The 23,653-nt window shown below is 33.6% G+C and overlaps 2 protein-coding genes across 3 annotated transcripts in view; one reads left to right on the forward strand and one right to left on the reverse strand.

The window, feature by feature from the left end:
* Positions 1-1,974: 1,974 nt before the first annotated feature.
* On the forward strand, positions 1,975-17,694 carry LOC125649713 (uncharacterized). 2 transcript variants are annotated; one of them, XM_048877425.2, is made up of 6 exons: positions 1,975-2,128; positions 6,814-6,891; positions 8,218-8,341; positions 8,692-8,853; positions 9,368-9,487; positions 13,882-17,694. In XM_048877425.2, exons 1-6 carry the CDS (start codon positions 2,061-2,063, stop codon positions 13,963-13,965), a joined length of 636 nt encoding a protein of 211 aa, XP_048733382.1. In that variant the 5' UTR covers positions 1,975-2,060; the 3' UTR covers positions 13,966-17,694. The 2 variants fall into 2 exon arrangements, with proteins under 2 accessions (XP_048733382.1, XP_048733383.2); XM_048877426.2 differs by lacking the exon at positions 13,882-17,694 and adding an exon at positions 9,706-10,494 and having other exon boundaries at positions 1,993-2,128.
* A 1,493-nt stretch (positions 17,695-19,187) lies between these two features.
* The window catches only part of LOC125649711 (survival motor neuron protein 1-like), a 19,847-nt gene continuing 15,381 nt past the window's right edge, over positions 19,188-23,653 (reverse strand). Inside the window, exons 4-8 of the mRNA XM_048877423.2 lie at positions 23,055-23,255; positions 22,502-22,654; positions 20,584-20,649; positions 20,155-20,280; positions 19,188-19,637 (exon numbers count right to left, since the gene is read on the reverse strand). Coding sequence (XP_048733380.2) covers positions 19,572-19,637; positions 20,155-20,280; positions 20,584-20,649; positions 22,502-22,654; positions 23,055-23,255 — 612 coding nt within the window. The 3' untranslated portion in view covers positions 19,188-19,571. The remainder of the gene's footprint in view (positions 19,638-20,154; positions 20,281-20,583; positions 20,650-22,501; positions 22,655-23,054; positions 23,256-23,653) is intronic.

Genomic DNA, 23,653 nt, shown 5'->3' on the forward strand with positions numbered 1-23,653 from the left:
TAAATTGCAAATAAAAGAGAAAACAAAAAACCAAAAAAAACCAAACAAACAAAAAAAAAAACAAACCCCAAACAAACAAAAACAAAAAAACCCAACAAAAAACCCCCACCGTTTGATGTCCCAAGGGTTCTTATCTCAAGCACAAGAACCGGTGATTTTGTCTGTAATGATAATAGCAGGGTCTATACCATACCACCCTAGTGTTTTTAGGGGGTAGTATGGTATATAGACCCTACTACTACTATTACAGACCGTCAAAATACCGGTTCCTGATTTTCAACCCTTGATTGGTGTCGTCACTATTTACAGGCCTTCCATTTACAGGGTATATGACTATACTATAGTCCGACTTAAACCATGGCGTTTTACCAGAGACAGCCCATCTCTATTTGGCAATGGGGTATAGAGCCTTATAAAAACGGTATCCGGAGACTGTCTACACCAGGGTCGCCACTGTTGAAAATATCCCATGAACAACCATGAGTATAGGTCACTTCTCAAACCATAAATCTAGACTTCTTCTTCCGGAGCACCGTCGTACATAGATAAAAGGTTAAAATGGTTCAAGGTTGTGATTAACTATGTCTTATTTATATGTTATGTACTTTGTCTAAGTTCATACTGCAAGTCTTACTGTGTATTATGTGTGAACCACGTGAAACCTTGTTTGCGCATGTGCACTCATTATAAACATGACATGTTGACCTAGTACCAATGCACCGTCCCGTGGTATCTTTTGCATTACAGTGGAGTATTAATCATATGTACTTATACTACCTTTACTATTATTACATGTAGTGTTGTTATGTACATGTATACATTTTTTTTTCTGTGTGTATTTCTGACTGCTTTGCATTAGGATACACAGTGGTACTTACATGTAATACAAATAAGTATTATCATGTTCAAAATGTCTCATGTTATGAACATTGTTTGAGCTCATACTGATAGTGCATATTCTGCTTTTTTATTCTCTTCTTTTTATTATAATTTTTATAAACATTGCACATTGAAATGTTAACAATCATGTACATGTATGCTGTATGCCCAATAGGACCCTAATTTGAAAGAAAAAAACCCCATTGAAGTTGGTAGATATTCTGGTATTACTAGGAATGAACGAATATGTAACAAATGCAACTCTGGTTTATTAGGTGATGAGATCCATTTTTTGATTAAATGTGAAAAGTTTGCTGATGAAAGAAAATCTTTCTGTGGTGCTATAGAAAAAACAGTTAAATTTTTTTACCAAACTCAATGATGAACAAAAATTCATTTACATACTATGTTCTGAAGAGCCATCCATTCTAAATATAACTGGAAAATTTATTTTGAACAATATATGACACTGTATTTGTATATAACTATGTGTTATGTAATCACTTCTTTCTTTACTTGTATATTTATATGTACATTATTTGTATGTATTTTCATGCTGCCCCTTGAGGGCCCTTGATTGGAAATAAAAATATAGTATATAGTGTCATTTGTGGTCTGCCTGTGAAATGGACGCACATTAGTTTGTGTGTGTGTGTGTGTGTGTGAGAGAGAGAGAGAGAGAGAAAGCAGAGAGCTAGAGAGAGAGAGAGAGAGAGAGAGAGAGAGAGAGAGAGAGAGAGATGATAAAACTTGTTAAATGAGGACGATTTTTAAACATGTGACGGAAGTTGTGATAACAGAAGTGCACTACATTTAATAACTAACATGAGGAAAAAAATTCGGTCCTTACAGTTACGACTCCATAAACGCGAACGACATTAGATTAGTCCAGGGGACAATTGGTGTGGGGATATGTACTTACTAATATTCTCTCTCAAAACCCCTTTTTCACAATTAGATAAATTTTTTTATAGTTTATAGGTGTCCCTATAGCTATACCTAGCATAGTACTTCGGAGAGAGAGAGAGAGAGAGAGAGAGAGAGAGAGAGAGAGAGTTAAAAGAACGGTAACTCTGTGTTTGTTTTGGAAAAACTGATCTATGCGGCGGAAGCCACGTGCAATGTTTGACAAGTAGGTCAAGAAAACTTAACAGGTGAAAGTAGAGTAGTTGGGTGACGAAATGGAGGTATTTCGGATGGTGGAACTGGGAACGGAGATCGTCACCTATCTGATGATGATAAGTGGCATGTAAGTTCTAGCAGAAAAACTTAATGATTACGTATAATTAGTTTACGTATTAGTACTGCACATAGTATTGAAAAGTTTGGCTGCAGAGTATAAAGTTCTACAATACATGATCAGATGATATCAGTAGAAATGGTCTTATCATAGAGTAGGCCTAGTTAGGATCTGTCCGGTTATGAAACGTGGACACAAATAAGTACGAGCTATATATATGAGTTAGAAAAAGATACCAAAACATGTCAAATCGAGTATAATGATAATTTGGCAACAGAAGGACTGATATTGGTGCACATGTATTCTCCGTATTACGGTACCTTGTGTTTTCAACATGGTATTGTGAACATGAAACTTTGTCAGTTATCTTCTCATGCTTATACTCAAAGTAAAATATACCCCTTCTATTTACTAAGGAATAAATCTCTAGCTGTTTTGTAATTATGGGGGTATATATACAATATTGACATTTTTAAGGTTAATATGATGCTTTAGCTACATGAGAAGTATCAATACTATCATATTAAGTAAGTCCAGAGGGCAAGGTGAATATTGTATCATATTCACCAAGTCCAGAGGGCAAGGTGAATATTGTATCATATTCACTAAGTCCAGAGGGCAAGGTGAATATTGTATCATATTCACTAAGTCCAGAGGGCAAGGTGAATATTGCATCATATTCACTAAGTCCAGAGGGCAAGGTGAATATTGCATCATATTCACTAAGTCCAGAGGGCAAGGTGAATATTGTATCATATTCATTAAGTCCAGAGGGCAAGGTGAATATTGTATCATATTCACTAAGTTCAGAGGGCAAGGTGAATACTGTAAGTATCATATTCAGTAAGTCCAGAGGGCAAGGTGAATATTGTACTTTGAGATCCATTAAAGCATCATATACTGACGAAGATAATGTCAAGGATTGTTTGATTGTGATTGAATACACGGTTACAGCAAACATGCTTATAACAAATTCACGCTTACAGCAAAGTAATTTTCATTCCCTTTAGTTTTAAAACATATGCTATATGAAATCATTGTATATTACGAATTATGTTTATAACAAATCAAACTTTATGTCCCCAGCATTTTGCTATAAGCGTGTTTTATTGTAATTCAAAACATAGAAACGGCATGGGTACTAGAAACGATACCTGGTCAGCAATCATTGAATACAGCTAGACTGCAACACGTAATCGAAAATGATTAGAGATGCAAGTTTTTGTTTATCATACGACTAGATAATTTAAAACATTGAAACCATGCAGCTACTAAAATATGTAGAACTTTCAAATAATGCTGGATCATTAATATCCTTTGATTGAGTTCATTATTACATGTGCTATAATTCAACCAAATGTTGCTCCAGTTCATGATACACATATAGAAGTCACACTTTTTTTTATAATTACAGCACAAGATATAGTTAAAAGCAAGTTAAGACATGAATTTTCATTAAGTGACCAAAAATTTATAATCAATCATAATTTTCAAATTCTCTATTTTTGACGCAAGGTTGGAAAAATGAAATGTTTTATCGATCAGTATTCATAAGTTGTTGGAACTTAGCTGTAGCCTATCAGAAAGCACATAATTATTCAATTACAAAGTAAAAACAGTTAATAAAATGGACACATGGGTAACCTGCACATCATTGAAGATTATCACCCTGGAATTACTATTCACCTCTATTGTTTTATATACCCCCCCCCCCTCCTCATCATACAAACATTCTAGTCATATATTTGTTATTTTTTGTAATATTTATAAGTGCAAATGTTTTACCATTAGTTGAAAGGTCAATGCTTTGAAGAGATAAAAAGCATTTTTAAACGTTAGATTTGCTGATATTTTAGCTGTTTTTGACTGAGTTAGGATGATAATTAAAATAAAGACAAATATGAATTATTGTAAAGTATGACTGTGATGCTATTAATTTTTATACATATTTGAAGATTATCTTGATACATAACAAGTTCAGAAAACTGTTATTTTTAAAAAAAAAAGATTAAAAAATTTTGACCAAATTTTGCAATAGTACTTGAAGTTAATCTAATATTTCTATGAAATGAAATAGCAAACTATCAGTATGTTTCAAAATAGGGTATCAATATGTACAATTTTCTGCAATGTTAAATCAATACATGGATAAACTTTCACGACTTGTTAATTGGTATGTTGATTCAGATGAATGATTGCAGATAGACTTGGGTTGAGTGCTATTGAATCTTATTGAAGGCAATAAATGTATTGATTGGTCTCCAGACATGTCAAGGCTCAGCACGGAAGCTCAGTTGGCTGCCAAAGGAACAATTACATACATACATATATTGATTAATTGTGTGTTTATTTACCCAGACTTGCTAATTCATTGGTAGTTGACCACTGCTTCGAACCATCTTTGGCATAATCTGGAAATGCTGAAATTACTTTCATCATATGTAGAATCGAGAAGACAGAACTTATTGGAATTGGCACACAATCTGAAATCACTTCAGTATCAATAAGGATCATTTCCTAATTTGTGATATAAATTAAAGTATTACAAAGCCCAAATATGCAAGCTGATATCTCAGGATTAAGTTTTGGACATTAATCATTATCAATAATTTTTAGATCTGTCTTAACCAACAATTTGCAAGTTACATATCTGCAGGGAAATCGACCATGTACTGCACTTTCTGTAGCTACTAAACAAGTCATTATCACATTTTTTAATGTCTAGATTCAATTTAATTCTTTATTTCTTTGAGCCAACTGACTCATCAGAGTAACAATTAAGCACTATGATAATTACAGGTAATTCAGAGAGAAATATACAATATCAAACCTATGTCAAACCATATAAAAGTATTGATGTATTACCAATGATATCACAAATTGTAATATAACATAGTGCAGCTGTATAATTTATTGAAGTTAACTATATATATAGGGAATATTACCAAAGGGTCTGTTTTTAGCTCTTCTGAGCCAAAGGCGACCTTTTCTGATTGAAATCTTGTCCATCATCTGCTTTCATTGTCATCTTCATTGTTGTCAATGTAAACTCTTCACAAGTTTATCTTATTCTCCAGAGCCAATGGGTCAATTTCAACTAAATTGTTGGTGAAGGGGATTCTAGTTAAAACGAAGAGCCATCTTACCTTCTAAGGGGAGATAATCAAGAAATGGCAAAAAATAGGGTGGGATCATTATGTCTCCCCTCTTTCAGGGGGAGACATATGTTTTTGTACTTTCTGTCTGTCTGTCACAAAATCTTGTGAACGCTTCTCCTCCTATATGGCTTATCTGTCCTGATAGACTTGAAATTTGTACAATACTTCAATGCCATTTGCAGATGTGCTTATTGTAGGGACAGGAGGATCCAATTGTTATCCTCAAAGTTATTGTGGATCTGAGGGGTGGAGGGTGTAAAATAGTTTGTGAACACTTTTCCTATGTGGCTTGTTGGAGTTTATAATGTCTATGTTCCTGTTCATACTTTCTCCTTCATGCCATGCAGTACATTAAGGTGAGGAGGTTTCATTTGGAGCACTTCCAATTTGGGGAGCTGGGAAGGCATTTATTTTTCATAAAAACAACCTCTAGTTTAAAAATCTTCCTCTAAAAAGCAATTGGGCCAGAAAAGATGAAAGTTATGTGAAAGTTTCCCAACATAGTAAAGAATGTCCAAATTATGGTCCCATAGGGTAGTATGGGGCTAAAGTGGTGAGGGATTAAAGTTTTACATGTGGATATATAGGAAAAATCTTTAATAATCTTCTTTTCAACACCAGCAGGGCCATGATTAGTCATATTAGTACTGTATGCAAACATCCACAGGTAGTGTAGATTAAGATTTATTCTAATCATTGCCCCTTAGGGTAGGGTGGGGCCACAATAGGGGAACAAAGTTTTATAGGGTGGGTGGGTAAAAATCTTCTGTGTAAACTCTTTTTTTCAAGAGCCACAGGGTCATGATTAAAGCTTTTTCAAATAAGAGGAAACATCTTTCAAAAGGAGATTACCTGGAAATTCATAGAAGAATTAGGGTAGGGTAAATGAGAAAGCTTCTGATGAGTAACTGCTGGGTCATAAATGACAAAAATCTATTAATATCTCTTAGATACAAATTTAACTAAATGGCCCCTGAGGTCAGGATGGAGCCACAATCAATGTTCAGACTTTTACAATGGAATAATCTTGGGCAAATCTTCTCAATAACAGCAAGGTTACAATATATCCCAAGTAATAGAAAGTCAAGTTTATTCAAATCATGACAAATTTTACATAATGTATTTGAATCCACCTTTGTAGAAGTGTGCATACTGTACACCAGCTTTCCTTTGCAACTACATTATTTGCAAGTCACTGATTGGAAATATGTTTTCAAAAATTGGTTTTTGCAATTCATGCACATACAATTTATGGCTAAACAATCAGGTTGATTTGTGGTGACATAATTGCAAGAGTGGGTATTATTTGCATGCAAATAAAAGTTAGTGTACTGTAAACTCTGAATTGAATAGAATATGTCCCTAAAAATGAAAGCAGGGAAGAATGTCAACACATTTTTTAGCAGGGGTAGCTAAAAATTGTTTTATTATCTTATATATTTCATCTTCATATATTTGATTATTCATTTTTAAAGCTTGAAATTTAAAACGAAGCATGCAGTTTCATAGCTTCAATTGTATTTTTGTATTTTGTAGACCAGCATGTATAGCAGTTTACAAATCCAAGGACCCCAACAAGATGAACTATGTCTTCTGTCTATTAGGACTATTAAAGTGAGAATATTATTCCTGTCATGATGTCACTATACTGTTTTGAGAACATGCTATAAAGTTTAGAAGACTGACTTAAGTTAACATTTTTACCGTTTGTAAATGTTTACGTCTTTCAAGTCAATCATTTGCAATGATCATCACATGTCTGTTATAATTTGTATATTTTGATAAACAGCCCTAGTTGGTAAAGACATTTCATTACATTCAGAGATTGTTAAATTAGATATTGTTTTATGCTAGTGTCAGTTGGCTACACAACATGGCGTTACATGTACAGTGTATGTGCTTTATACATGTATGTGCAGCAGCTGTTTTGATACTTCTGAACCAATGCAAAGTTGCAGCATTAGTGTGTATCCCCTTTTCAGTGACATTGATCCTATCTATGTAGGATATACTTGGTATGTTGTGTGTGTGTACTATTTGCATTGATAAGCCTGCAGATATCTTTTATTTTGTTATTTTGATTAATATTGTTATTTATAGATACATTGTACTTGCTATGTAACCAATGTTTTTTAGACATTCATCATACAGTTTATGTTGTTTTATTTTTGTCATTGGAAATAATTTTCATAGAATTTTGAGGGGCCTCCGTGGCCAAGTGGTTAGAGCATCACGCTCAAAATCACACGGCCTCTCACCTCTGTCGGCGTGGGTTTGAATCCCGCTCGCGCCGGTAAGTGAGAAAGTTTCCCAGTTTACTTTTGGAAGATCGTTGGTCTCTCCCCAGGTACATTGTATCTGGGTTCTCTCTTCCACCAATAAAAACTGGGCGCCACCAGATAACTGAAAAATTGTTGAGTGTGGCGGAAAATGTCAGTCAATCAATCATAAAATTTTGATGTTTTAAACACCCCCTTTATAATAACAGACACTAGAGTTTGATGTACCCCTAATACATCCAAAATGCAATTGCACCTCTTATACTATAATTTCAAGATTAACTGAATTGCAGATTTTTTTTTTACAATCTTTAAGGTTTTTCCAAAGTACCATTATGAATTAACCTAACTTTTGGGACAACCTCCCAAAAAGTTCCCAATGTAAGATTTTCATTGTATCTATTAATAATATACTTGATGATATAACTAAGATATGGTATGAAGTTTTCCTATTAATAAAACTGATGTTGACACTTTACACATGCGAGTCTGCATAATTGTAATAGCCTTATAAGCAATCTAATTAGAATTAGACTTGTAGATCCGCTCCTCTATGATATGCTTCCAGTATTGAAGTGTATCGTAGAGGAGTGGATCTACAAGTCTAATTTTAATTAGATTGCCTTATAAGGAAGTTAATCCCATTCTCTAATTGATTTAGTGCCTTTGCTGGGATTGTGTATGGACAACTACTTCAAAATAATTCCCTGATTACCATTAACTGGGTGTGTGCTGTCTTCCAAGCTGTGTTTGTTTTAACCATCATTCTTGTCAGCCAACCGAAGGTAAGATAGTCAGGAAGGGAGGAAACGCTTGTAATGTTGGAATTTTTGGGGTGTGCAGTGTTAAGAATTGAAGCAGGGATCTTGTAAAATCTAGCAACCAACTGCGGATAGAAGTGCATGCAGTTTGTATTCTATTTGCTGAATTTAACTGAATGAAAATGTAAATGTATTTTGAACTTTATGGAAATTAAGAGAAAATGAATCCCTTGAAGGTAGTTTGTAATGGAAATGCAATATCAAATGAAGGTAGAATGTAGTGACTGCCCAAATTTTATGTTATTGATTTGTCTGTATTGCACATGATTTGCTTCAATTAAGTGATGATATGAAGGTTTTTTTTTCCTCCCCAGAGTAAACCTATGACTCAGGCCACTATGGCGGGACTAGGACTTCTGACGTTTTATCAGTATCTCATCCATGTTGTTGTCCATGAGAAAGCCATTCTTAATATGCTTGGAATGTTCATGTTTGCCGTTGCAACTATTACTTGGGCGACACCAGCCTTGGAAATTGTGAGTGTATTCAAAGGAGCTTTTACTGGTTCAATGAGACTGCAGTATTCTCCCTTTAAAGCACACAAAGACTGGTGTGTAGATTTTTTTTTTTACCTCACCTAAACTTTTTGCTCGGCTTTTCTCATTAAAGTCTGTCAGTGTTATTAAAAATTGAACCCACTAAACTTGGGAATGTTGCAATATTCCCAAGTTTTGTGGGTTAAATTTTTTTTAATCGATGATCAAATATTATGTAATACATGAATATAGGGGGAAATTTTCCTCCAGAACAGCAAGGTAACTTCAAGTTGGTAATAGTGGTATCGAAGCATTCCTATGTTTTGTGAATTCAGTTCTATTTAAGGCATGATCCTGTGGGGTTTGATATGGGGTAAAAAAAAATTTGGAAATAAAGAGGATAAATTTAAAAAAAAATTCTTGTGGGGAACAGCAGGGCCAAGGTGACTCAGGTGAGCATTGTAGCCCATGGTTTTAGACTTGACACAATGATGTTAAATGCATTTCTTTTCAGAGAGAATGTATGAAAAAGCAGAGTTCAGCAGACATATCTATTTCCATGCTGATTGGTGGAATTGCTTGTGCTTCGATGTGGCTAGTCTATGGCCTTATGTTGGATGACTTTTTTATTTATGTAAGTTTTCTGTAAGATAAATTAACTTAAAACAGATTCCTGTTTGCTCCTGCTAAAATGGAGGAAATATTAGAAACAAACCAGGAATCAAGTTCTGATGCCCATCTGATTTAATTATAGCATAAAATTATTTGTGAAGTGTCCGAAAGTAAATGAACGATAGAATGATACTGAGCAGTGGATATTGAATATTTTGAAGAAACTTTATTTCTTTGTAGATGAGGAAAGAAACATATACATGTATAATTTAATTTCACTGGTAAAATGCAATTTGATTGGTGTATCAATCTAATTACAATCAGATCGACTTCTTAAATCCGTGCCGTATACTCTGTGTAAGAAGATCTGACATAACCCGATTGGGGGTCCTGTTCATGTGAATTTTATGTTAACCAATCAGCGCGTCGCCTAAGAAATCGCCGGTGTTCACAATTCAAGGAAAATGGCTGCGATTGTTTGGTTTGAAAGAAAACACATCGCAGCTAGATGTGACGTCACATTGCACTGTTTAGGTCAACTGGTGTTATATTCCTCGCGTTAATTAGGTAAACATCTTGAAAACTATTCAAATCATACCCTTCCCTATTCATACATAAATCACAATTCACAATTAATTTAATCTGGGTGTATTTTATATCGTACGTTTTGTTGTTTGTATGAACGGAATAGATTAGGCATTACTGCAAAAGTTTAAAATTCCTTATGTGAGAATACACAATTTTATAGTGTGGAATAACTTCGTGGGAGAGTTATTACTGCAACTTGTTTATGAATTGCCGGGAACCACCTAAATAGCCATCATTGTCTGTGTGATGCAATCTGATTGGCTGATAGTTCTCATGAATATTCCAAGTGAAAGGTCATGCGGACACGAACCCCTATGGGGTTATGTCAGATCCTATGGTAGTGATTGTGAGCGTATCCTTGGATCTGATTTTAATAAGATTAATTGGTGTATTTGACAACACTTTTATATCATAGAAAATAGGTTGATGTTGGGTTTATGGAGTGCCAAATCAACATAAACTCAAATAATTGAAAATATTCTCAATCATTTGAAGATATCATCAATTCAATATGCCGGTTTCGAGATACATTCAAGTTATTTCTCTTTGGAGAACTCTTGTAACTACATAGAAAGGCATGAAACAACTTGTTTACATATGGGAGTGGGACAAATATTAATCACTGCATAAGTGGATGTGCTTAGTAAGTTTCTCAAATGCAGTTTCATCCCTCGTATTTGACTGATACACTATCTAAGGAAATGATATGTATTCGGGGAGAAATTAAATACCTGAGATTCTTATTACATCACAATTATTTCACATCGTCGCAAGCCACACCTATTGTCTCCATTTACACTAGGGTAGGTACTACCGGACTCAGTAACCATGGCTAGAGATGATCATTATTTCATTGCTCGTACGTATCATATCCAGGACATTACTTGCAAATATGACATTGCTTTTATGTTTCCACTGGTGAAATATGTCGTTTGATAGTATTTTGTATTTCCTACATTAACATATTCAAACAGAAGCCACTTTACATAATTAAAGAGAAGCCGCTTTTAATACATTTTTTTGTCTTCCTCACTGACTGTAGGTCCACTCTGTCCCACTTAGACATTCAAAGTTCCACTAAATGCACCTCCTAGGTAGAACAGCTCTTATCTCAAAACTGGCATATTATTGTGTGCAAAGATTGAATTGTTGTGTGCATCAAGTCAATTATTGCTCTCTTCAATTCATTTGATGAGAGGACCAATTCAATTGATGAGAGAATTAATTTGATGCGCACATTAATTCAGCTGATGAGAGCTGCACAAATAAGTATTTGATTGATGCACGCATCAATTCCATTGATGAGAGCAATAATTGATTTGATACACGAACCATCAATTCAATTATTTCTCTCATCGATTCAATTGATGCGTGCATCAATGTGGTGGAATTAATGCTTGTAAAATTGCATTTGGAGCTCGGTATAAATGATTTGATGATCTCTTTAATTCAGTTGAAGATATCTTTAGTTATTTACTACGCTTTTATATAAGGAATTAATGTGCACATCAGTTCTTTTAAAAAGAGCAACAATTCAATTAAAAAGATCATTAATTCAATAGTGGATATGTTGAATTGAAAATATCTCTAATTATATATTTGCTCTCTTTAAAAGAATTATTGTGCACATCAATTGAATTAATGATATCATTAATTCAATTGAAGGGAGCAATAATTCAATTATTGCATGCATTAATTGATTTGATGCACATATTAATTGAAGTATTGCTTTCTTTGATTGAATCAATTCAATTGATATCAACACCATATCATTTGAAGAGAGCAACAACTAAATTACAGTGCTCATCACTTCAGCAGAATAATTATAATGCTATCAACAATTCAGTGAGATAAACGTGCACAATAATTCAGTATTCAAGATATCGTTAATTATTTGAAGAGATCTTTAATTAAATTGTTGTGCACATCAAATGAATTGATGATATCTTCAAATAATTAAAAATATCTTCAATTATTTGAGTTTGTGTTAATTTGGTGCTCCATATGGGTTATATGCCATATGACATCCTTGGAATGACATCACAAGATGTTTGGCTCCTCTGTTTCCATTTTGTTTTTATGACATTTAAAGTTCTTTTATTATCTTTCTTAGAATTACAATGCGTTAAAAAAAAATCAGACTATAAAGAACAAAAACCGTTTCCCTAATTTATGAAATGTAATGTAAACTGCCTCAACTTATTTTATATCATAAAATAGATAAAAATTACTTTCATTCCCTAGATAAAGTACAGAATTTAGTCAATATACTAAGGACTTGAGTGAGTTTTACTTGATATTTTGGGTCCCTTTTCGACTCCTCCTGAAATGCTAAATATTACTGTCACTTAGATGTATGTAAAATTCAAATCTTTAAAGACTAAATCTGGCTTCATTTGATATTCAAGAAAGAGACCATGTTCAATAAAGTTTCATATAATTTGTCCCTGACAGTCATCTGAATTTCAGATCATGTACAGCACAGCTTTGGACAAATAAAAATTTTGCTATCAAACAATTGTATTGAAAAGATGAATGTATGTCATAAATATAAAGTTTGTCCAAGCCTGACAAAAAAACTGGCAAATATGAAATACCAACAATGACAGCAAAAATGTCATTCTGATTCTATGTTATTCTGAATGATTGAGTTGCATTAGGATTATTGTACAAAATAATGTTATGAATTTTAAAAGAAATACAGGGCTGTTGATTTTGATAGGCAAATAGAGCTCTAATCATCCTTTAGGAAAGTGTAAAAATTTAATATGATAGTTAACAATGTTTGCTGTGAATGAATTTCTTGATTCTCCTTTGAGTATGATGTAACATTTCTTAGATTTGAATTATTATTCTTTATTAATGAGCCATGCGCTCTATATGTATAGATGCATTGAAAATGTGACAGACCTTTCTATTGAAATTTGATAAAACATAAAGACCTTGTCATTTATCAAACTTTGGCTTTTCTCTTTGAATCAACAAGTACTTGATTTATGTAATTACAGTTGTGACAGTGGGAAGGGGGGGGGGGGGATCAAAATTATCACATAATTAAAATACAAAAGGGTAATTTTAAAATTGGATTTTTTTTGGTTTGCTATTTGTTGTGAACCATGTAATACATTACATGCACTCAACCTCTGTCCTGAGTAAATTCTGTACAATGGAATTTGAAAAACTGTTTACTGGCAGATGAAATCTTATATATAAAGTACAAACTGTATACATGTATATGCATTCTAGGATCAGTAAGTGTTTGAACAGTATGAGTAACTATTAGAGGGATGGTGGGCATTCTATATCCTTGATACTGCTTATATTGTATGTTTTGCAAACTGAAAGTCGAAATCAAACTACAGAATACTTAACAAAATGTTCATAATCTGTAATGCACTGGTTTAATCTTTGTGAAAGACTCAGCAAATAAAAGTTAGGATTAGTCAAATAAGGAATTTTTAGACTCTTCATGTATGATGTTGTATCACAGCTTTGTCTTTTGACACTTAATTTGCATTTCTATATTCACATACAAACGTTCCCTGGCCCTTCAGACATGCACTGGGGTTTAGTTTAAAGTTGAACACACGGCCATCTTTATGAACAGTCAGATATGCTTTATGCTTTTTATCTGTAATGAGTTAGATTTCTAATAGTTGTGCTGCATAGGGAATGGATTTCACTTTGGTAATTCTAGATATTGACAATTTAAACAGTTACATGTATTAAAATATTTATCTCTTTATTTTGAACTATATTTATGAAAATTGTCTGTTACATTTGTTATTCAAATCTATTACCTCTCTTCTTTGATGTATGATGTTTCAGTCACCAAATGTAATTGGATTAACAACCAGCGCTGGCAAAGTGATGTGCTTAATGAAGTATAGCTCCAAGAAAAAGGCTGCATAGCAACGAAAACTGTCTTTGATATTACCAATATTTACAATGTATTCTACAAAAGGTCAGATGTGCCTTCCATATTTATTAATACTCTGTGATTTGATATTTATTAATTAAGCTAGGATTGTATATGTATACCTGTATCTATAGTTTAATTACAAGTGACCTGTGATTGTTGATTTTAACTTTCCTCCGAGGTGCTTTATTGTATAATTTTCATGATGGTACTTTATTGTATGTTTATTGGTATTATATTTGCTCTGGTTTTTTTTGTTTGTTTGCTAGTTACAATTTTTATGGAGGGTTATAAACACTATCTTATAAGAACAGTAGTCAATCAGTCCAGTGGGTTTTGAACCATAAAGTAGTAGCATAGCTGGTAAAGTCATGAAATGACAAGGAGGAAGAGAGTAGTGAAGGGTGGGGTATTAAAAAGAAATGCTGGGTACAGGGACATTTTTGCCCTGTATTATTTTTGCCCATACAAATTGGAATATGATTTCACCCAGATTCGAATTAGCTAAAAGTTGTTTATAGCCACTTCTTTAAAATAATGACCATTTAGGATAAAAGTGAAAATTTACCCTGCATACAATAAAACAAACATTGCTAGCTGGAGAAATTCAGGTATGGAATATGAGTAGATACTGCATGAAATTGCTACTCTCTAAGTATTCATCTGATCACTGGTTTAATGTGGTCTGCAAGCCCAATGAAAATTTTACTGATGATGGGGTACAGGGCTAGCATTATGTGTTGAACCCTATACAGTGATGATGTTGTTCATTACAATACACAGTAAGACTGGAGATACACTGCACTATATTTATGTACTACCACATGTACTGCAATTAAACTAACTTCCATCACAACAAACCAGATTGTTAATCTGTAGCAAACATTTCGTGAATTTCACTATTGACTGATTTCGCTTTAGATTGATGTATATAAATCATCTTGAGGATGATGAACCTAATTTGAGTTTTGAAGTTCAGTACGGAAACCTGCACATGTATCAAAATAAGATTTTTATGGCAACTTATTTATATATGTAGATTTTACTCTACATATTGAAATATTTGTTTTTATCATATATATATATATATATATATATATATATATATATATATATAAAGGTTCTGTCTTTCTTAAGACGATGACTGTTATTTTTCACAACTTCAGATTACAGTGAAAAAGTTCACAGTACATTATTTTTGTAAATTAAAGACTTTCATCTACATGTTATCACCAAGGATTGTTGAAATAAATCCAAAATGCTGTCTATATTTTATTGGGATTAAATTTAAAGCATAGGTACAGATATTTACATACACATATATATATATATGATCATTTTCTTTAGATTTTATAGGTTAATTGAAATGTTACCACCGTTTTATCTCAAAATATTATATCCCTAATATATAATGAATATTTGTATGTATTCTTTTTTTACTTCAATGTAATTTTTATTCCTGTCATTCACATTGATTTTTTTAAGTTTTAAGGTGTTTAATGTAATTTTTCATCCAACGTATTTAATTATTACAAGCACAGGCATTCCTACCAGTGCAATTTGATGCAAATCAAATGTATCATTACAAGAATGTTTGTTTCCGTTTGACAATTGTTGAGCTTTTTATCGATAGGAAAATGTTTACGCATGACCAGATACTAGCAATTGATCACCTTATCTACCCCAATACAAGACAGTGATCGAATAGAGATCACCCTAGATCCGATGTTTATAAATCTGATTATGGAATAATGTAAGAATACATGCATTCACTCCGAGATACTGAAGATTGGAGACAAATTAAGTTTATGTCTGTAATTCTGTTTGTCAGCAATTTTGGTCTTGGTCATTACTATTATGCAAGATAGAAGCCTTGTACTTGCATGGAGAACTGAAAAGTCAAGGTCAAAGTTATGACAAATCAAGGTCAAATTTGCCACAATTGGGAGCATTTTCTTAAATTTCAAAGTTAAAAAAGTCTGCAAAATTTTTTGCATGTTTCCTTTGTTCAGCCATATACAGAATGGAAAGATGTCGAGTTCAAGTGAAATGTCATCGATGTTTCTATCTAAGTATGATGTCCATTTTCATTGCTTACGTAGTTTGTTGATTTTAACTTGAATCTATTGGTCACTAGGTAACTGTGCTTTACTCACTGGAGTTCTTTAAATCGGCGTGTCATCCATCTGTCGTTGTACACAATTTTTTACCATGCTTTGTTACTTTAGGTAAGAATAACTTGATTTCACTTGTAAAACACAATTGATTGGTTCATTAGACTTGATCAACATTCATTGTATTGTATAAACAAAGTTGCTGATGTCTTAGGATTGATGTCGTAATGCATGTGGCTCCTCCCATTTTCATTTTGTTGCTACAACGATACTGGTCTGCATCAAAAGAAATTCCTATTTTCTTTAAAATTGTTTATCAAATTACATCGAATCCGTTTTTCTAAACTGAATGATAAGGATTGAAAGTAAGTTGGGACAGTTTACGGTCTATGGAAGTGATATATAATGTTTAAACTGCCTCAGCTTACTGTTTATCATATGAAACGTGTAAATATTGACTTGTACAATTAAAGTAATATATATCAGCAGATGCAATATTGTGTATGAGCATTGTGGAATGCAAAAATAAAAAAATCCCAAAACTACAGCTAATACAATAGATTATACAGTAATTGATTACAAAACTTAATCTGTATAAAACTGGTATTACCGTAATGTTTTGTATAGTTTCTATGTACGACTGTTTTAGGAATGTATAAGGATACATTGTATGGAAATGTCTGTCAGTTTGTCCAAAGTTTACTGCTTTTTGCTTTTAAATACGGGTATCATGGATGATGATGCAAAGCCTTGACTTTTTACTTGCCAGTATGTAATTTGAATCTACAAGTGGAGTTTAAATTTGTACCGAGTGTGAACAATTTTTAACTTTTAAGCAATTTTTCCCCATCAATTCCACTGATATTAAATGTGCAGTAATGTATTATTTATGCACTGAATGGCAGGCTTGTTGTTGATGATGGGCATTAATATTTTGTAATGTTGCATTATAGACACTTGCTACAAAGTATTCTGCTTCCTTTGGAAGAGTTCCATTTTTAACTCACCTGAGTCAAGGCACTTGGAATGGAAGTCCCACATTACAGAAAGTGAAAGGTGACATCTCCTTATGAGTTATATATTTTAACGGGATCTTCAACTACTCAATCTGTCTCATGGGGGTGGGGTGGGGTTATAAAAAATACATTTGAAACAAAACAAGTACTATGATATATTAAATTCTATCTGCAATGTAAAATTATATGTACAGACAACAAGCGATTACTGCTTTATAAAGGGGAGACATGTAGTCCACTAAAACTGTTCCTCCTAGTTATATTTATATGTAGAATAGACTATTAGATTATATTTTCTTAAATAGTAATTGATACACAACTTACAGATAGCAACCGAATACTTCATTTTATACCAGGAGTATATCCAATAATTAAATGCTAAAATGTACACCGTATTGATGGGGAAGAATGTAATTGGGCAAAGGCGTACCTGTAGTAACTTGTGAAATTTATAATAATGCTTTAAGAATTGCATCCATTTGTTATACTACTGTTAATTTCAAACTATTCATAGTCCTGTTTGTTTCAATATGATTGTTTCAGAGATAACTTGTGATGATTTATGAAAAAAGCAATAAATTTTAAAATCATGTTTTTTGTCATTTTCTCCTTTAATGTGCTGACTGGCTGGGGGTGCAACTAGGGTTAGATGTACGACATCGTTGGTTACCCAGGGGTGCTTCTAATCGATTCTCTCCATCTGCTGACAAATAAATTGATGTTACAGCGGTTTCAACAATCTCGTTTTAAGTCAACATTTCACAAATTCCATGGTTGTTAACTTGTTGTGATGATCCAATTTGCAAACTGTTATTAGGTCGAATGCTGTATTTCATACCAATTGTTAAGCTGTTCTTTACATACCGATTTTGATTAAAGACTACTCCGTTTACCTATGAAGATGCAGGGTTCACAGCAGGTGTTACTGGTCAACAGGGGATGCTTACTCCTCCTTGGCACCTAATCCCACCTCTGGTGTGTCCAGTGTTTGACCTACTCTAAATTTTGTATTTTTTTTATAGGATTTAAGAGATTGATCACTGTTTGTTAGCTTCACATTTTCATGTACTCAATGCCATATCTAGTGCTTTGATTGATAAACTCATTGCACAGTACCAGTGTACTTTTCCTCAATCAAAAACGGTTTTGTCAATTTGGTACATGTTAATTATAACCCACAAAGTTGCGGAGGGTATGTTCTTGACCTGTCCATCATGCAGTCTGTCAGTCCCTTTTTTGTCAACGCAACTCCTCTGAGACCGCTCAACAGAATTTCGTGAAACTTTGTAGTTAATAAGGACACACTGTGTAGATGTGTATATTTCCAGGAAATACTGATTCAATAATTTTTCTTGGAGTTCTGCCCCTTTTGAACTTAGAAGAGAATTTCAAGCCCGTATGTCCTGTTCTTGTCAGTGTATACCCCACCATGCAACGAAGTTGCAGAGGGTTTGATGTTTTTGACCCGTCCGTCAGTCCCTTTTTGTCAGTGCAACTTCTCCAAGACCACTCAACAAAATTTCGATAAACTTTGTAGATAATAAGGATGCACTGTATAGATTGGCATATTCCCAGGAAATTCTGATTCAATAATTTTTCTGGGAGTTATGCCCCTTTTGAACTTAGAATTTCTTTTAAAAAAACCCAACATATTTTAGGGATCATCTTTAAAGTTAAAAATTAAGAGTTACGGTAAATAACGGTCAACTATGAGGGTGTGTGTGCTTCAATCAAGGAACAGTGCTTGCTGTGAACATATGATAGTAAATAAAACTTGCCAAATATCAAAGGCCTTTCCCCAGGAATAGTATTAATTGACCGTTACATAAAAGGTCATCAAAAATGGTACATGGCATACTGTCTTATCATGGTATACTCACATACCAAATGGCAAAGGCCCACATACCAACTGTCAAAGGCCTATGTCTAAAGACAAAAAAGTTATGGCCCAGACAAACTTTGTTTGAGGAGTGGAGGAAGAATTCACACTAACACAATGTGTCCCCCTTCTGGAAAGGGGAGACATAGTAAAGAAAGTAACTATTGTTTCGGCCACTAGATGCTATGATGCCAACAAGTTTCAACAACATTAAAAAACTTTATTGAGAAATTGCAACACATGGTTCTCCCACAAATAGGACTGTGTAAGAGGTTTTAAAATGGTACACAAGAGTTGCTGACCATTATAACACTGTTTTCAGATTTGGAAATGTAAACCTATCCACTCAGAATTCTTATAATTTATGATACAGTCTTGTCTCATTGATATAAATTAAGCATGTGAAAGTGATGAATACTATTTACATGCATAAACCTAGACATCCAGACCTAACATTATTTCCACACAATTTGCAATATTGAATTTTTATATCTAGTTTATCATAAGAATGGAGATCCTATGGATAGAGAAACTATATGAGTCCGGATGTGTGGAAGCACTATCTGAGTGGATCTGGATGTCAGGAGGCACTATCTAAGTGAGTCCGGATGTGGAGATGTGCCTCCATGGTAATGCTGTCTCGCCTGTTTCATTCCCTGATAAAATACAAAGAATAAAATAGTAATTAGAAAATGTATAGAAAAAACTGTCCGAGTTGGACATGTACAATTTTGTATAGTTAGAGCATACACAGATTATGTCCATGCTACAGCTAATGTCCTACAGCTAAGCATTGTCCGGAATTTTTTTTAATGCAACTTATTGAGAAAAATGCAGGTGTTTATGCAAAATATCTGGGTAGTAAAATATGTCTATATGTTCTTTTTTTTAAAATTTAGAATAAATCAATTTTATGTAAATTTTTTGATCAGTTTTTAAAGATATCAATTTTTTCAAGTTACTGCATTGAATTTTAATAAGGATTTAACTTTTGATCAGAATACACAAATTAGCATTGATAAAAGGGAAAAATTTACCACAGATATTCATTTTAGCAATAATTATCCTGTACAAAATATTTCCTGAATCTCCCCACATTTTGTTTTGAGTAGCTATTGTAGTTGACCACAATAAATGAATTTCAGTCATATAAGTGGGATTTCTGTAGTTTACCTGATAGTAGCCTGTGTGGTACCCACTCATGTACCACGCCATCAACATCGAACACATGGCCTCATTATCTCCATCCATCACATCATCGTCAACGGGGGGAGGGGGCGGGGGCATAAAGGGAATATTCTGGAAAACAACGAATAGAACTACAAAAATCAAATTACATGTATGATATTTACTGTTGCAAGGGGTATGGTAAACAAATGAAGGGTCTAACCACTTTGCATAATTATTTTTTTAGAACTAAATCAACATAAGAAAAAGTATCGTTGCCAATACATTCAAGCAGAACACTGCTAGTTGACTTGATTAAAGTTTTGCATTAATCATTCTGAAACTGAAGACAAGTACAAACACGTTCCTTTGGTGAAAGTGCTGTGTAGTAAAATACCACGTCAATACATTCAAATGAAATCTAAAAATACTTACACTTTGTTGTGGCAGTGGTTTTGTGAAATTTGAAAACGATGGCATCCCAGGGAATGGAAACTGTGGCTATAAAAGAAATTTTTATTGAAAAAAACCCCGTTCTGATATAAATCTCATTAAACAAATCCATGTTTTTATGTCTACTGCTGCAAACTATACTGTAGAGAAAGAATATCTCAAACATCATTAACTAGACCCATACTAACAGGATTAATATCCCCACGTCTCATAGAGAAAGAATATCTCAAACACTGCATCATTAACTGGACCAATACTAATACTAATATCCCCACGTCTCATAGAGAAAGAATATCTCAAACACTGCACCATTAGCTAGACCAATACTAATACTAATATCCCCACGTCTCATAGAGAAAGAATATCTCAAACACTGCAACATTAACTAGACCAATACTAATACTAATATCCCCACGTCTCATAGAGAAAGAATATCTCAAACACTGCATCATTAACTAGACCAATACTAATACTAATATCCCCACGTCTCATAGAGAAAGAAAAACAATGCATCATTAACTAGACCAATACTAATACTAATATCCCCACGTCTCGTAGAGAAAGAATATCTCAAACATCATTAACTAGACCCATACTAACAGGATTAATGTCCCCACGTCTCATAGAGAAAGAATATCTCAAACACTGCACCATTAACTAGACCAATACTAATACTAATATCCCCATGTCTCATAGAGAAAGAAAAACACTGCATCATTAACTAGACCAATACTAATACTAATATCCCTGTATCTCATTCAAAAAGCCCCATAATCAAAATGTAACATATTTTCATATCACATTCAAGATAGAAGGCTCATGATGTGTATGATTGGTCAACAGAGGATGCTTACTCCTAGGCACCTGATCCCACCTCTGGTATGTCCAAAGGTCAGTGTTTGCCCTTCTCTGAATTTTGTATTCTTTATAGGATTTATGAGAATGAGATGGATTGTTCATACATACAATATTTTTTACTCTATGTGGTCAGTGTGCTATCAACAATATTTTTTCCAAGTAAGATTTCTAAAGTTCCTCTGCAACAAAGATATTCCTGATAAGAATACCCTAAAAATCCTATGACCCTCAACTAAATAGCCATCATTCCCAGTACATCATGGCACACCTTAACTAAGCTGTTACAGGTATGATTGTCTATGTGAGTCTGTTACCAATGGAACACAATGGAATTATGTTTTAGTCTACAATTTGATAATACGACTTTCTTGAAATCACACACCAGTTGGTGATAAGCATAATTTTTTATGATGAGCATCTTTTCTTTGTTACACAACCATGACCCAAACTCCAAGTGGAATAAACAGCAACATGATCTAATATGGTGATTTTTGTGTTTCAGCATATAGACTCATATTCATTTGCACTGCATTCATTTCACATTTTCCAGTTTTAATAATAAATTTATCCAAACAATAAAATGCTTTCTTTGTCATTTTATTGGGTGATGAAGGTAGCAAGCATTGTATTAAAAATTCATACCTGCGTTAGCAGGTTATGCAAATTTTTTTGCAATGATTGCTACCCTCATCACCCGATAAAATACCAATGAAAGACATTTTTTTATATTGTTTATAATCATATTTTTATGTCTTTTTTGAAAAAATAAACTAGATTTGAGTACTATATTACCATATCATTGAACCATTTGTTACTTTAAATGGAACAACAAATACACCCTTTGACCTTGACAATGCTCCATAAATGGTAATGATTGTGTGGACAGGTGGTATTAAAAAATTGGATCAAACTAGTTTGGAACAAACATGTATTCATTGTCTATGATGGCAGCAATGTCAATTTCAAAAGAAATGTAAGAGAAAAGGTTCAGTGAATGTAAATATTAAATATTGATCCATGCTTTCTGTGTTCTTATACTCACTGGAAAAGAAAAATTTGGCATGGGGGGCATGCTTGGCCATGGAAATCCTGATCTGTGAGTGGATGTGTGGGTTTGATGTGAGGTGCCTGGAGCTTTGCTAGAACTATCTGATCTTTGTCCACACCAATCCATGCTGTCTGCCATGCTTCCTCCCTGAAATAAGATATGTAAATAATGTCAGAGTGATGTACATGTAAATACAGTGTGTCACATTACTGGTATATTATCTAATCTCTACATCTTATACTTTGATTGGGGGGATGGGGTTGGAGAGGTAGTGCACCTAGTGGAGACAAATATTCTACATTGTACTGAAAAGTCATGTTTAGTTGGAATGTGAATAGATTAATTATGACCTGGTTGTTTTGAGAAATATTAGAACATTTGTCAGTTTGCTTATAGATTTGTTTACCTACAAATGCAATTAGTGTAATAAACATCTGAATGTTATGAATAAATATATAATATCATATTGATAGAGATACTAATTAAAATCTACTTAATTGACTGAGAGCACTGTATGAAAATTAAACAAACCATGTTTCTTCCATACCTCCATATCTGACAATCTTTGTTGCCGTGGTCGTCGCCCAGGAGCAGGTTTTAAGTTGTCCAGTATCTGCTCCTCTTCATTGCCATAACCTCTATATCTCACAACACATGTACCCGTCTGCTGATCCACCGAGAGAATCTCAGCATCATACACCAAACCGTCTTCTGAAAACGTGGCTCTGCACTGATCTCCTGGTCTCCACTTTATCAACAATAAACATTGCAGTTCAGTTTCTTTCATTCATGAAGAATTCAAATTTATGTGCATGCCTATAACATATATCATATAAAGAAGGAAAATCACACACACACACACAAATCATTGATTCTATAGTTGTACTGTAATTCTATTGCAACACCAAAGAAACTGTTTAGGAATTTGCAACCCACCTGCCTATCAAAAACCTAAGAGATATACCTGCCTATCAAAAACCTAAGAGATATTCTGGGCATCATCTATCAGAATTAGGATTTGAATACATGGGTGAAAATGTGCAATTCAAAATCAAAATACTGTACATACCAGAAACACAACTAACGTCCCAACTCCCGTTAGATTTAATTCAATCAAAACATTGAATCCTGATACATACCGGTACG

This window comes from Ostrea edulis, chromosome 5 (genome assembly GCF_947568905.1).
Source record: "Ostrea edulis chromosome 5, xbOstEdul1.1, whole genome shotgun sequence".
Lineage (NCBI taxonomy): Eukaryota > Metazoa > Mollusca > Bivalvia > Ostreida > Ostreidae > Ostrea > Ostrea edulis.